At 47.0% G+C, this 12,942-nt stretch overlaps 1 protein-coding gene across 11 annotated transcripts in view; it reads right to left on the bottom strand.

Annotated features, from left to right (window-relative positions):
* Positions 1 to 11,434: 11,434 nt before the first annotated feature.
* The window catches only part of PTPN3 (protein tyrosine phosphatase non-receptor type 3), a 141,438-nt gene continuing 139,930 nt past the window's right edge, over positions 11,435 to 12,942 (bottom strand). For all 11 annotated transcript variants that reach the window (XR_012038463.1, XM_072842274.1, XM_072842275.1 and 8 more), the window contains one exon: positions 11,435 to 12,859. Coding sequence is in view for 10 of the 11 variants with exons in the window: in XM_072842274.1 (XP_072698375.1) it covers positions 12,782 to 12,859 (78 nt within the window). In the remaining variant the exon portion in view is untranslated. The remainder of the gene's footprint in view (positions 12,860 to 12,942) is intronic.

A 12,942-nucleotide genomic window follows, 5' to 3' on the forward strand; every position in this document is an offset into this window, starting at 1 on the left:
TAGCAAGTAGAGAGATGCTCCGAGGAGTTGCACAAAATGGAAGGTTTTTATAGGAAGGAGGCTGGGCCAAGGAAGTTATTAGCAAGGGAACAGGATTGTATCCAGGGAAGGTCACTTGCCTTTAGGGGGAAGAGCAGAGGGTCCTCTCATGCAGATGACCTCATCTTCATTTAGGGGAAAGAGAGAGCTCCTGTGGCTGGTCCCCTCATTGGTGCTGATCAGAAAATTTCTGACTGGCTGGTTCAGACTCACCCCCTGGGGAATGTTGAAACTGCAATTAGATTAGATATTAAGCCCCCGGTTTGGGGATTTGGTCTAAATGATGCCATTTGGGGCACGTGGTTTTAACAATATAGAGGTGTATTGTTAAAAAGAGGTTTTCCACGAGTCTATGTCATTTGCTTTTGAAAACATATTTTTTAAAAGATTTTATTTATTCATGAGAGACGCCAGAGAGAGGCAGAGACAAAGGCAGAGGGAGAAGCAGGCTCCATGCAGGAAACCCAAAGCGGGACTCGATCCCGGGACCCTGGGATCACGACCCGAGCTGAAGGCAGATGCTCCACCACTGAGCCACCCGAGCGTCCCAAAACCTGATTTTCCAAGAGGTTTGTGGGGCCAGACACTTACGGCTTTCTTCTCCCAGCCTTTCTCAAGCTCCTGGGCCTATTTCTCTCTTCAGATGTCAGTGTAGTCCTGGATTCACGGAGGTTCTCCGTCCCTGTGAAGTGTGCCACGACCACTACACGGTGAAGCTCAAGGCAGGAGCTAATAAGATATCAAACCTGGGTGGTGGGTGCTGGAGATCTCAGGCCCGCCTGCGTGGGGAGTCCCGCCTGGGGCTCTGTGCTTGCAGGCAGATGAAAATGCGTTGCCTGCCTGAAAAAAGCTACGAGGCACAAAGGCTGCCTGGCTAAGGAAGCGGACCCTCAACAACTCGGCCTCTTGCTCTGGCCCTCGGGGAGACGTGGGGTGCCCCTCACCTATCCAAGTGGAGAGATGATTGTAAAAACTTGTCCAGAACGGGAGGGGGACATGAAGGTCCTTTATGAAGCCAAGGGACAGGGACACTTGTATAGTCGGAGGCACAGGGCACTCAGACACCCAATAAAGATGGGTTTGCAACACATTTCCAAACCCAAGTGAGGAAATCAGCCACATGCAGTGGGCTGCTGCAACGAATGGAGAATTTGTAACCCAAGAACTAAAGATAATAAGACGATGTGAAAAAAAACCTCTAAAGCAAGCAGGTTTACAGTTGGAGTGATAAAGAAGCAGATATGTTGAACCTTAAAACCAGAGCAGAACAGTAAGGGAAAAATAATGGGCAGGTTTGAAAAGTGTCTACATAGAAAAAAATTTTTTTTTAAAGTTTTAAGATTTATTATTATTTTTTTTAAAGATTTTATTGATTTATTCATGAGAGACACAGAGAGAGAGAGAGGGGCAGAGACACAGGCAGAGAGAGAAGCAGGCTCCATGCAGGGAGCCTGGTGTGGGACTCGATCCCAGGACCCCAGGATCAGGCCCTGGGCTGCAGGCGGCGCTAAACCGCTGCACCACTGGGGCTGCCCAGATTTATTATTTTAGAGAGAGAGAGAGAGAGAGAGAGAGCGTGTGTGCGTGAGCAAGCAGGGGTAGGGACAAAAGGAGAGAGGGAGAATCTTGAAGCCGACTCCAAGCTGAGTGTGGAGCCTGACACAGGGCTCGACCCCAGGACCCTGAGATCACGATCTGAGCCGAAATCAAGAGCAGGCTGCTCAACTGACCGAGCCACCCAGGCGCACTTCTACATAGAGATTCTAGGGAAGATACAATTATTGAAATACAGGGAGCCCATGAGTTCAGAGATGTGAGGAAAGAATGGGAACGGCCTTTTAAAGGACGGTTCTGTTCATAACAATCGTTGGCCTTCCCTATGGCCCAGGCACTGTTTCGGGGATTTCAATTGTATTAATTCACTTAATCTGCTCAGTCTTTTGAAGCGGGTGATAACCATTCCACACTGGGGAGGCAGGGAAGATTCCAGTGGGCCTGTGAACCAGCCATGCCCAGCACAGTCAAGGAATAATAATAGGGTGTATTGTATGTAAACAATAAAGCACTTTGCATGGATTATCTCATTTAATCCTCACTTAGTAATTTCATTAATCCCTCTAACAATCCCTCAAGGCTGGTGTTACTGTCACCTCTATTTCTTGACGGAGGCTGAGCTTACAGCCATTAAGAAATCTCCCTAATGTTTACACCTGTCACCAGGCAGTGTAGTTGGGATTTTAAAATGAGGCAAGCTGAATCCACAGTTCGAGCTCTGAACAACGATGCTAGGGAACCAGCGGTTGTTCATTTTGCCTTTAATTTTGTGTGTTACTTATTATTGAATGGGCAATACAGTTGGTGATCGGATGTTAGTCCTACGGAAACAAAAAATATAAAAATGACAAAAAAAAAGGTACAGAATCGTCTAGAGTGCAACATGTCTGTTTTTTGAAAACCAGTGTTCCAAGTTTCTTGGGTGAACTTCCAGTTATTTCATGCCGACAGAAGCAGGCGTCTCTACGTGCACGTATATACAAATCTATCTGCCCACATAGATGGATGTTTTTTCAACTTTTTTATGTAATTGGAAGTTTCCTCTACACTTGGTTCTTATCTTGCTGTTTTCATTTAACACTATCCTGGAGAGCATTCTGTATTAGTACAGAAGAATAATAAAAGAGCAATATGGAATATTTAGGATTACCAGTAATGTATGACTACAGAGTGATGACGATAAAGGGCTTCCTCTTTGTGCCTGCTGAATATCCCATTGTAAGTCTGTATTATAATTTCCTTAGACCTCGATGCTGGGCATGCAGGTTATTTTCGGCTTTTGGCCATTAGAGTGCTGTAGTGAATAATCGGGTACACGGGCTACTTCACACACGTGAGGAACACACTCAAGAGGTTGAAAGTGCCAGGCCAAAGCGATGTGCCTTTGTGATGTTAAGTTGTACTACTAAGCAACCTGTGACCAGTTAAAAGTCCTGGGGACCTTTTAGAAAATGATTTTTTTTCCCTGATTATAAAAACATACATGGTAGTTGTGGAAAAACCCTAAAAGCACCTTTAATTCATAAACCTAGAGAATATGGTGGCTCAGCGGTTTAGCGCCTGCCTTCAGCCCAGGGTGCGATCCTGGAGACCCGGGATTGAGTCCCATGTCGGGCTCCCTGCATGGAGCCTGCTTCTCCCTCCTCCTGTGTCTCTGCCTCTCTCTCTCTCTCTCTCTCATAAATAAAAAAATCTTTAAAAAAAAAAACAAAACCTAGATAATATTCCCTGTTAACCTACTGGTATAATCCTTGGAACCTCTTTTTATGCACGCACACGCACACACATACACAGCTTGAAGATCATGCTACTTACCTAGTTTGTATTGAGCCTTTTACCCTGAACATTATTACATCATCATTGTTTTTAATTTTATTTAAGTGTTCTTTACAAATGGCATTTTCCGTGATTGCATATTCTATATTATATGGCCATACCATAATTTATTTAACTTATATCCTTGATATTGGACACTTATTTGTTTCCAATTTTTCTATGTTTTAGAAGCCTCTGCAATGGGTAATACTGTATATAAATTGATCCCATTTCTGTTTGATTTCAGACACTTTTTATTCTAATCATCAGAATCAATGACTGGAAGTGGAATTTAGATAAAAGAATATCCATATTTTTCAAGATCTTAATACATGCTGTTAAACTGGTAGCCCTCCTGGAAGCTTGTACCCGTTTATGATCCAACACCTTCATCACACGACCCTCTTACCATAGAGGCTTATCCTATAGGAAAGTCAGCAAAACGTGGCATCTGTTGCTTTGCCCTTATGATTATACAGATTATGCTCATTTATTATAAACAAGTGGAAAAGAGTGAAACCTAACAAAAAATTCCCCTCCGGGCAATCCCACAATTATGGTCTAATCATGATTAAAATGTTGACTTTCTTTCTTTCTAGGCTTTTCTCTATTCAAATATCTCCCATAAGATTGTCATTAAATATGCTTAAAAACAAGACTTTTATTTTTGCCAAGTGGGAGCTGCAAATGGCATCTCTTATTTGAAAATTTTGTCATATTTGTTACAAATATTTTTCTCAGTTTATTGATTGCCTTTTTCTTGTGTTTATGGTGTCCTAAATTTTTATGTGGTCAGATCTAGAGATCTTTTTTCTTTCATCTCTCCTCCCAGCCCCTTTATAAACTTCTTGCCAGGGCAGCCTGGGTGGCTCAGCGGTTTAGCACTGCTTTCAGCCCAGGGCCTGATCCTGGGATCAAGTCCCACGTCAGGCTCCCTGCGTGGAGCCTGCTTCTCCCTCTGCCTGTGTCTCTGCATCTCTCTCTGCATCTCTCTGTGTCTCTCATGAATAAATAAATAAAATCTTAAAAAAAAAAAAAAACAACTTCTCGCCAGAGGGATATGGGTGAGAGGCGGTGTTAAGTGACATAAAAAAGGCAGCATGTTAGGGGGAACAGGGTCCTATCTGAGACCAGCAACATAAGGGAGAGGGCACTGGCTCGTGTTCATTCAACAGGCGCTTACCGACACCCACTTGTGCTGTGATTCTCTCGGGCGGGGAGAGAAGGTAAGCGTCACCAGGGGCTAACACAGCAGAGGGGGACATATTCCCAGCCATCAGAGGGCCACACAAAGGGAACCCACACTCACTAGCTGTCACTCCCCAGCCCTCTTCCTCCCAGCCCCTGGGATCTACTTGGTCTCTACGAACTCGCCTTTTCTGGATCATTCCTACACACAGAATCCTAACAATCTGTGACCTTCCACGTCTGGCTGCGCTCACTTGTCATGTTCTCAAAGTTCACCCATGGTGTCATGTGTGTCAGCACTTCATTCCTCTTCGTGGCCGAATAATATTCCACCGCAAGGACAGAGCAGGCGTTGGGTCTCTAGGCATCAGCTGAGGACGTCTGGCTGGTTTCCTGGGAGGCAGGCCACTGTGAAGATCTTTTGCAGTTCTCGGTGGGATGAAGCAAAGGCAGGAGAGCCTACCTGGGAGAGCGAGGCAGGAAGGGGACGATAAGGAATCCGCGGGCGCAGGCCTGCTGAGACCAGGCTCCTTTCGGCCTGAGCCCACCGGAGGCTGCTGGGCGCCGTCTGCAGGCTGGGGAGCAGCAGGGCGGCCTCCGGGACCCCTCGTGGCCACAGTGCCTGCAAAATACGGACACAGGGGACACAGGGGGCCCACAGGGCCCGGTAGGTGGCACCACCCAGGTTTGCTCCCAGAGAGGACTGGCCACCGGAGGGCTCTACCCTTAGCGTTTACCTTAGACTGTTTCTAGGCATTGCTCAGTTGTTTCTGTTTCCATTTTCTTGAGTTTTTATGGGTGACTTGGGCAGCCCAGGTGCCTCTCAGCACCACCTTCAGCCCAGGGCGTGATCCCGGAGACCCGGGATCGAGTCCCACGTCGGGCTCCCTGCATGGAGCCTGCTTCTCCCTCTGCCTGTGTCTCTGCCTCTCTTTCTGTGTGTCTCTCATGAATAAATAAATAAAATCTTAAAAAAAAAATTTTATGGGTGACTTGACGTCCCGGCCTCGATCACTATGAGGCCTGCTCTCATGTGCACACGTCTGGCCGTGGCCAGGTTGGTGTCTCGCTGCTGCCGAGGCTGCGCCCGGTTCCTCGCTGGAGCCCCAGAGGCCCAGGCCACGGTGACTCCACACCCGGGATAGAGTCCAGCCAGCGTGCCTCCGGGGCCAGGTCCCTTCACACCAGGCAGTTGTACTTTGTCCTGGCCGCATCAATACATATTATATATGTTTTAAAGATTTTATTTATTTGCTCATTACAGACACAGAGAGAGAGGCAGAGACACAGGCAGAGGGAGAAGCAGGATCCCTGCAGGGAGCCCCATGCAGGACTCGATCCCAGGACCCCGGGGTCATGCCCTGGGCCGAAGGCAGACGCTCAACCGCTGAGCCACCCGGGCACCCCTGCCGCATCAATATTTAGAGATATTTTACCTTGCTTTTCTTCTCTCACTTCTCCCTTTACCGCTTTACATCCTGTCTGTGCTCTTCTGCTACCGCAGCCTGACGCGCCCAGGACAACGGCGGATCACTGCGGACGGCTGCCTTCGTAACTGAGCGACCTGGAGAGCTTTAGAGCAGATCAGAATGTGAGCACCAATGGTACCAAACAAAAAGCATCTACTGTGGCCAACGGGGGTGGCCGGGACCCAGGGGGTCTACGTCAGGTAACAACGAACCTCTGTGCTCAGACACTGCTGAGACTCCTCAGGCTGGCTACGTGTGTCCCTAATGTTAGGCGCTTCAGACCCAAACAACAATCTCACCCCCTACTCCACACCTAGTCCCCCTGGCTGGTGGCACCCGCCCCCGCCCCCACCCCGCTGCCCAACCCTAGACGCTGGCCCATCCTGGGCTCCTGGGCAGACCCACTGGTTACAGAGTCCCCTCTCCTTCCTCTTACATATGTTGGGGCTGTGACCACGCACCTCATCCTCGCCATCTCTCTCCCGGACCTCTGCCATCACAGGTCCCAACGGGTCTTTCCTGGCTCTTCCTCTGGTTTGGACGACGATGCTGGAAGTCCTGGGGGCAGCCTCAGGAGAAATCCTGGAGCCTTTCTTGACCACGAGAGGAATCCAGAGGTTTAGGGACTGATGAGCATTGGATACAAGTGGGGGGGTGGGCGCTGCACAGGAAGACTGACTTGCTTAATTCAGGGGTGGGGCTCTGGGGTTTCTACAAAAGAGGTGAAGTTTGGGTTATCAGTTTACTCCTATTGCAATGACTTCTGCATGTAATGGGTGGGTGCTGATCTTGTCAGTGGGTGAGTGCTGTACTCCTGGGTGCTGGATCGGCCTCGCTTAAATGACATCATTACATCTGTTCCTGTGTGCTGGGGCTGGAGCAGGGTAATGCCTCCTAAGTCAGCTCTTCAGTAGACCTGCAGTCAAGAAATCTGCAGGGGAGCTGCTAATGTGCCCTAAGAATCATCTCCCCTTCTTCAGTCCAAAAACTCCTGAATTTTGTTTGAGTGCAATCCAAAATAAAGACTTCACTTCCTCTTTCTTTCCAGCTAGAATGCAGATATGATGACTGCAGCTGGAGCAGTCATATTGGACCATGAGGTGGAAAGTTGGAAGGTGTCAGCTGAGGCGAGGGGAGGAACCAGATGGGAGAGGCACAGAGAATGGCAACCACGCAGCCACTATACTAGCTCTGAACACCTGCGTTGATCTGAGAGAGAAAGAAACTTCTGTTTTGCTCCAGTCCACTTCACTTTGGTTTTTGGGATTCGGAATCTGGTCCTCAAAAGTGGGATGCTGCAAATAACATCTAAAATGTGGCATTGGCTTAGTGGAATTGGCAGGCCAGCAGATGGCAAAGACAGATATTGCCCTTTATCGAGTGATTAATGTGTCACTTTGATGAAAGTGTCATCTGTGGTACTTTGGAGGAGGGACCTCATGCTGACCAAGGCCACGATAATGGAGAAAATGGTGGGAGCGTACAGAAAGTGTGGGTGTTGCTCCCTCTTGCTGTTTGCAAAGTCCCCTAGAAGTGAGATTGCCTGGGGCTAGAGCCCTGCTGGGCGGGGGCGGGGGTGGGGGGAGTGCTGCAGCAGAGACGGAAGGGAGCCTGGCTTGCCAAGGGAGGCAATCTAGAGCCTGTGCTCAAAACTGATGGTCTTCAAGTACAGTAAATGCCAACTGCTGCTGTTCTTCAAAATGCAGCTACACAAAGTGGTGACCTTCAAGCAGGGGACAAGGCTAGGGGCAGCAAGCCATCTTCAAGACTTTTCCGCTAGGAAATAGGAACCAGGTAGCTCCAATGGTCAGCTGAAGGGTCTTGCCTTCCCACCCAAGCTTCTCTTTCTGGTCGCCTCTAGGTAGCCACATTTTAAGTTAAGACGTACGGGCAGAGCGCAGAACATCATTCTAGGCCAGACCTTCAGCTGTGGGTACTTGCTGGAATTCTGTTGACAAAGAAGTCACAACCTTGGGGCCCCTGCCAAGACTGCCCCAGGAGCAGATAGGCTACAAAAGCTGTCCCCAAGAACGCTGCCCACCGTGGTCCCACCTTGGATGTGGCCATGGAGGCCCACGGATGAGGAGGTCCTCCCAGGGAGCAGGACCTGGTTGTGAGGCAGCTATCGAAGGGACTTACTGGCGTGCCAGAAGTGATTTCATTCTTCCTGTGCAGTGGGCTTGGATAATCGCTGGGGGTAGCGTTTGCTGTTCTTCCCTCTTATGAGGGAATGGTTTTCCTCTTTCTACTTCACTGCTGTTTATGCGCTGTGCTGAGCGATCACTTGTCTCAAATTTATAGGTTATTAGACAAGAAGCCACCCAGAGTTGGAGATGGAGAAGTCCACAGAACACCTGAAGGTGATCTTAGCTTTAGCTTCACACCACAGGTGGCTGGTGAGTGGGTTGTCTACCTTGGGGAGAATGGAATGGCGGAACCAAAGAGTTGAACTATGGCAGAGATCATTAATTGTCCCTCAAACTCTTTCTTCTCAGAAACAGAACTCCTGAATTTGTTAGATACATGTTTGTTGGAATAAAAACCTTCCCTAGGCTCTCTTGCAGTAATTATAGCCCTGCCACTAAGTTCTGATCGATGTGATGTACAACATCCAGACGACACACCCCAGGGAAGCGGTTTTGTTTTCTCCTTCCTCTTTCCACCATCCTGCTGGCTGGAGCCATCATCGTGGACCTCAGCATCAGAGCCGCATACTGGGGTTGGCAGGGCACCAAGTGAAAAGGAACCTGGGACCCCAGGGATCATGGAGCCCCCCTGACAGCCCTGTGCGATAGAAAATACAGAAACTTCTTTCTGTAAAAGCTACTGTTGTCAATGACAATTGAACCTAATTCAGATCTAGAATTTGCCCCACAAAGTCAAGACAGAAACAGGGACTGTGCGTGGTCATTCGTGCTCCTGACCAGAGGGAAGGGAGGGATGGGCAGAGAGCACTCTCGTCCGTGAGAGGTAATATTTACTTAAAACAAAACAAAACAAAACAAAAAAAAGAGTGAAAAACCCTTTCAGAAATCAAGACAATTACTAGAATAAAAATGTCAACACACCGTAAGTGTTGCATAGCTTGAATGTCTTTATATTGATTAAACTTTTCCAGTAGTCACTGACAGAGCGCAAAACATCCTCGATTTACAGAAAAAAAAATATTGCTCGTTAAGATACTTTTCAAAACTACATAATACCAATCTTTCCGTTGCTCCAAACAGAATGGGTTATAAAGATGGTGGACAGTCAGCCATTGGACTCTCACGTGTTTGGCTCCTCAGAGTTAGGCTGAGGTCAGGGTCTTTGCGGATTCCAATCTCAGTGTAGAATGGCGAGAACCAGATGGTGGCAATCCTGGTCATTCTCGGCATTCAACCCTGCTAAGGTTGGAGGGACAATCTCTTGGAGACAGGTCATGGAAGTGGGATACCTCTCTAATAGCTATATGGCTTTGATTTGGGGGCTAACTTCAATTCTCTGGAACAATGACTCCCAGAATGATAAACATTCAAAGAACTCATTTAGTCCAGCCCAACCTCTTCCTTTTTTACACATAAGGAAATGGAGGCCTGAGGGCGACACATCTCACCAAATCTAGGTCTAGACCCCAGTGAGCTTCATCTGAGCTCCTCTGAGCCTTTCCTATTGATCCTGCCTCTCTGTTTGCCTTTGAAGGATGAAGCAGCCTGTTGTTTCCCACTCAAATGATCATTTCTGAGGAACAACAACAAAATATCAGGCAGCAACACAGGAGCAATGGCAACTAACCTAAAAGCATTTTTAATGTTAACTATCTGGAATTAAAACAAAAAAAAACTTAATTAAAACACATTTTAAAGTATAAATTACGATGGTAGGAATTACAGACCAGCATGTCCGTGATAGAACCCTCCCCATCCTGCCCCACCCAAATTGTGTTCAAGCTTTCTTTCTTATAAAGTCAAAACACCAAGTGCAGGTACTATAGTGACACAGGGAGGAGTGTCCCATCTTAAGTCAGCACATCAATGGGTCCCAGCAGATTTTCCAGAGAACAAAACACAGATGTAAAATGTCCTCTCTATTCACTCCCCGCCAAATTTCCCAGGCAAAGTATTCCCTGTGGTCTTGATGCTTTTCACTTACGACTAAAAAAAGGCTTAAGTGTAATTGCCTACATGTACAAGGTATTGAAGCACGAATGTTGAGGCACAGAATTTAATCGGCTGTATCTGTAGTAATAACTTATTTGTGTATTTCGCCCCTTTAGATAATTCTCTTGTCCTGTTCTTCCTCTGCATTTCATGAATTGTGTTCCCTGCTGGGTCTGAACTACTGGCCTGCATGATGGCAGAAAAAGGCTCGTGGCCAGCTTTTTAGAAATTTATGTACGATAATGACAGCATTTCCGCAACTATATTGAATAATTTGCTTTTTTAAGGAAAAAAAAACAACACTCCAAACGCATTTAGACTTCTTAAGCTTCTTGTACACAGGGTAAGGATGCATTTTTATGAAATAGCAGTGATTTGCTAGGCATCCTGATGACATTTAAATTTAGGTCAGCTTTCCACCTTCCCCTCTTTTTTTGGGACATAACTGATAGAATGTTTTGAGTCCAGATTGAAGAAAGGCACTGGTACGAGGATATTCCTTTGTGCTTCTGTTCTCGGCAAAAGAAATTTTCTTTTGTGGAAAGAGCCATATGATCATACTTCTATTTCATGGGTTTCTGGGCTAATGGCTGGTAAATTAACTTTTCCAAGTAACGCACCTGTGGCAGTGTCAGATCGCTACCCGCTGATGACAACTCCCGCTGAGAGCATTTTATTCAGTCCTCATATTCAGCCCATAGCCTCAGTATTATTTCTCCTGTTTTACAGGAAATAGATGAAAGGGAGGTCATGCTCTCAAGTGACCAGGCCAGGAGACAGTTAATCGATGAGTGGGACCAGGAACCAGATCTCCAACTGCGTTAATTCCAAGCTTTCCCGGCTCATTCTGCTAGCTTAGCACGAATTGGACAACGATGGGGCTTCAGGGTCCCCGGTCACGGTAGCGCTATGGCACTGCGTAACACTTCCCTCCCACCACTGCCGGTGAGCAGTAAAATATTAGTGGGCAAAAGATGGGAAGTATGCAACTAAATGTGCTAAGTCTGGAGATAAAGAACCTTTAGAAACCCGGCTCCCATCATCTAGGTCTTTATCCAGCCTGCAACCAGGAAACTACTCGATTGGTCCAGAGTTTGCAAGGCATCAAAATGGCTTCACTTCTGTGCACTATGATATAAAAGCATCCTTTTTCTATAAGTCCCATTGAGAAACTGGCTTAGCTTCCTCTTCCTTCGGGACACATAAAAGCCGCTATTTAAAAATACCACGTTAAAATTTTTATGTAATTTATTTTCCTTAAATAATAATTTGCTACAATCCTGTCACAAATTTTTAAAAAATTTAACACAGTATGAACAAAGGCAGAATTCTTTAGGAAAATCAAAATTAGGGTGCACTTAGAATAAATTAACATCAAATTGTGTTTATATTCAGATAGCCTGATCCTCTCCTTTGAAATGAAATGGAGACCATTCTAACCGAGGGTGAATGCACACATTTGTTCTTCTATACAGAGACTCATTCTTTATAGAAACTCAACTGTAATTTGAATCAAGTTAGGAATCCTGAGAAACACTTACCATGGGCGCACACACACACATCCACACACATCCACGGACAACCCTCTAGAAGCTGGGGTTCCCATGGTTCCATGACTAGATCTTTCCTCAGAAGGGCCAAAGATTCTGAATAGTTAGATGATATCCCATCTCCCCTCAGGAAAATCGTAATGTTTCAAGTTTAATAGCTTGAAGTAGCAGCAATCCATGTAGTAGATTCAGTAGTCGATAATTCCAGTCTTGGGTTCTGCAGGTGCAGCAAGAGGCAGGCGGAGGCGAGAAGCACCCACTCCTAAAACTAGCGACGGATGACAAGACGCACTGGGAGTCTTCGTTCTGAGTCTCAACTGAAAACTCGCCCGAACCTACGTTACTAATCCGGTCCAGGCCCTGTGTGAGCCCCCGAAGAGGGTCGCTGATGCAGGGAGCAAGCGGGGCGTTTCAGACAGGATTCTCAGAAACACCAGTATGGGAAGTGGGAGGGAGTGGGGATAGAGGAACGCAGGGCAGAAAGGGTACTGCCCGCCCTGCAGCCTGAATTCCCCCCACCCTGCCACTTAGTACATGCAGCAGGGTGCCCTTAGCATCGGCAGGTGAACGCCAATGCTTCCAGCTCCGCCCTGAAGCCCAGAAAGCTCAGCCCTTAGAGTCCTATACACATATACACACAAAACATCCAAGCAACTCCGAAGCGCCGCACCCTCTTGTTTCTGGAAGGTCAGCAGCATCGCTGGCATCCCCTCTCAACTGCCCAAGGATGGTTTACAGGAACATAGTAATGTCTAGGGAGGAAGGCAAATAGGACAGGCCCCAAACTGAGATCCCCTTTTGCTTATTTCTGAGGAATAACAGGCCTAAATGTTGCTGTAACTGCATGCGTATCTACACAGTTCCTATGTACACGATACCTCTTCTACAGAACTTTAAAGTGCCCGGCTTCAAATGTGCTCATTCCTCCCCCACAGCCTACAAATCCCTCTTGCTGCTTCCAGAGAGAAGGTCTGTCCTTAAGGAGGATGCCCTTGGGAAAGAGGAATGAACGTTTTTCACAGTTGTCTTAACTGGGATCCAGCATTTGGACTAAGCCCTCTTCATAAACACGAAGAATCGCTTCACATACAAACTTGTACTGGCTCTGGAAAAGAAGAGAAAAGCAAGCTGTCGGTCCACCCACAGCTCCATGAACACTGCACCGTTTCGCATCTATGCCCACTCTTT

Source organism: Canis lupus, chromosome 10 (genome assembly GCF_048164855.1).
Source record: "Canis lupus baileyi chromosome 10, mCanLup2.hap1, whole genome shotgun sequence".
NCBI classification, from domain to species: Eukaryota; Metazoa; Chordata; class Mammalia; order Carnivora; family Canidae; genus Canis; species Canis lupus.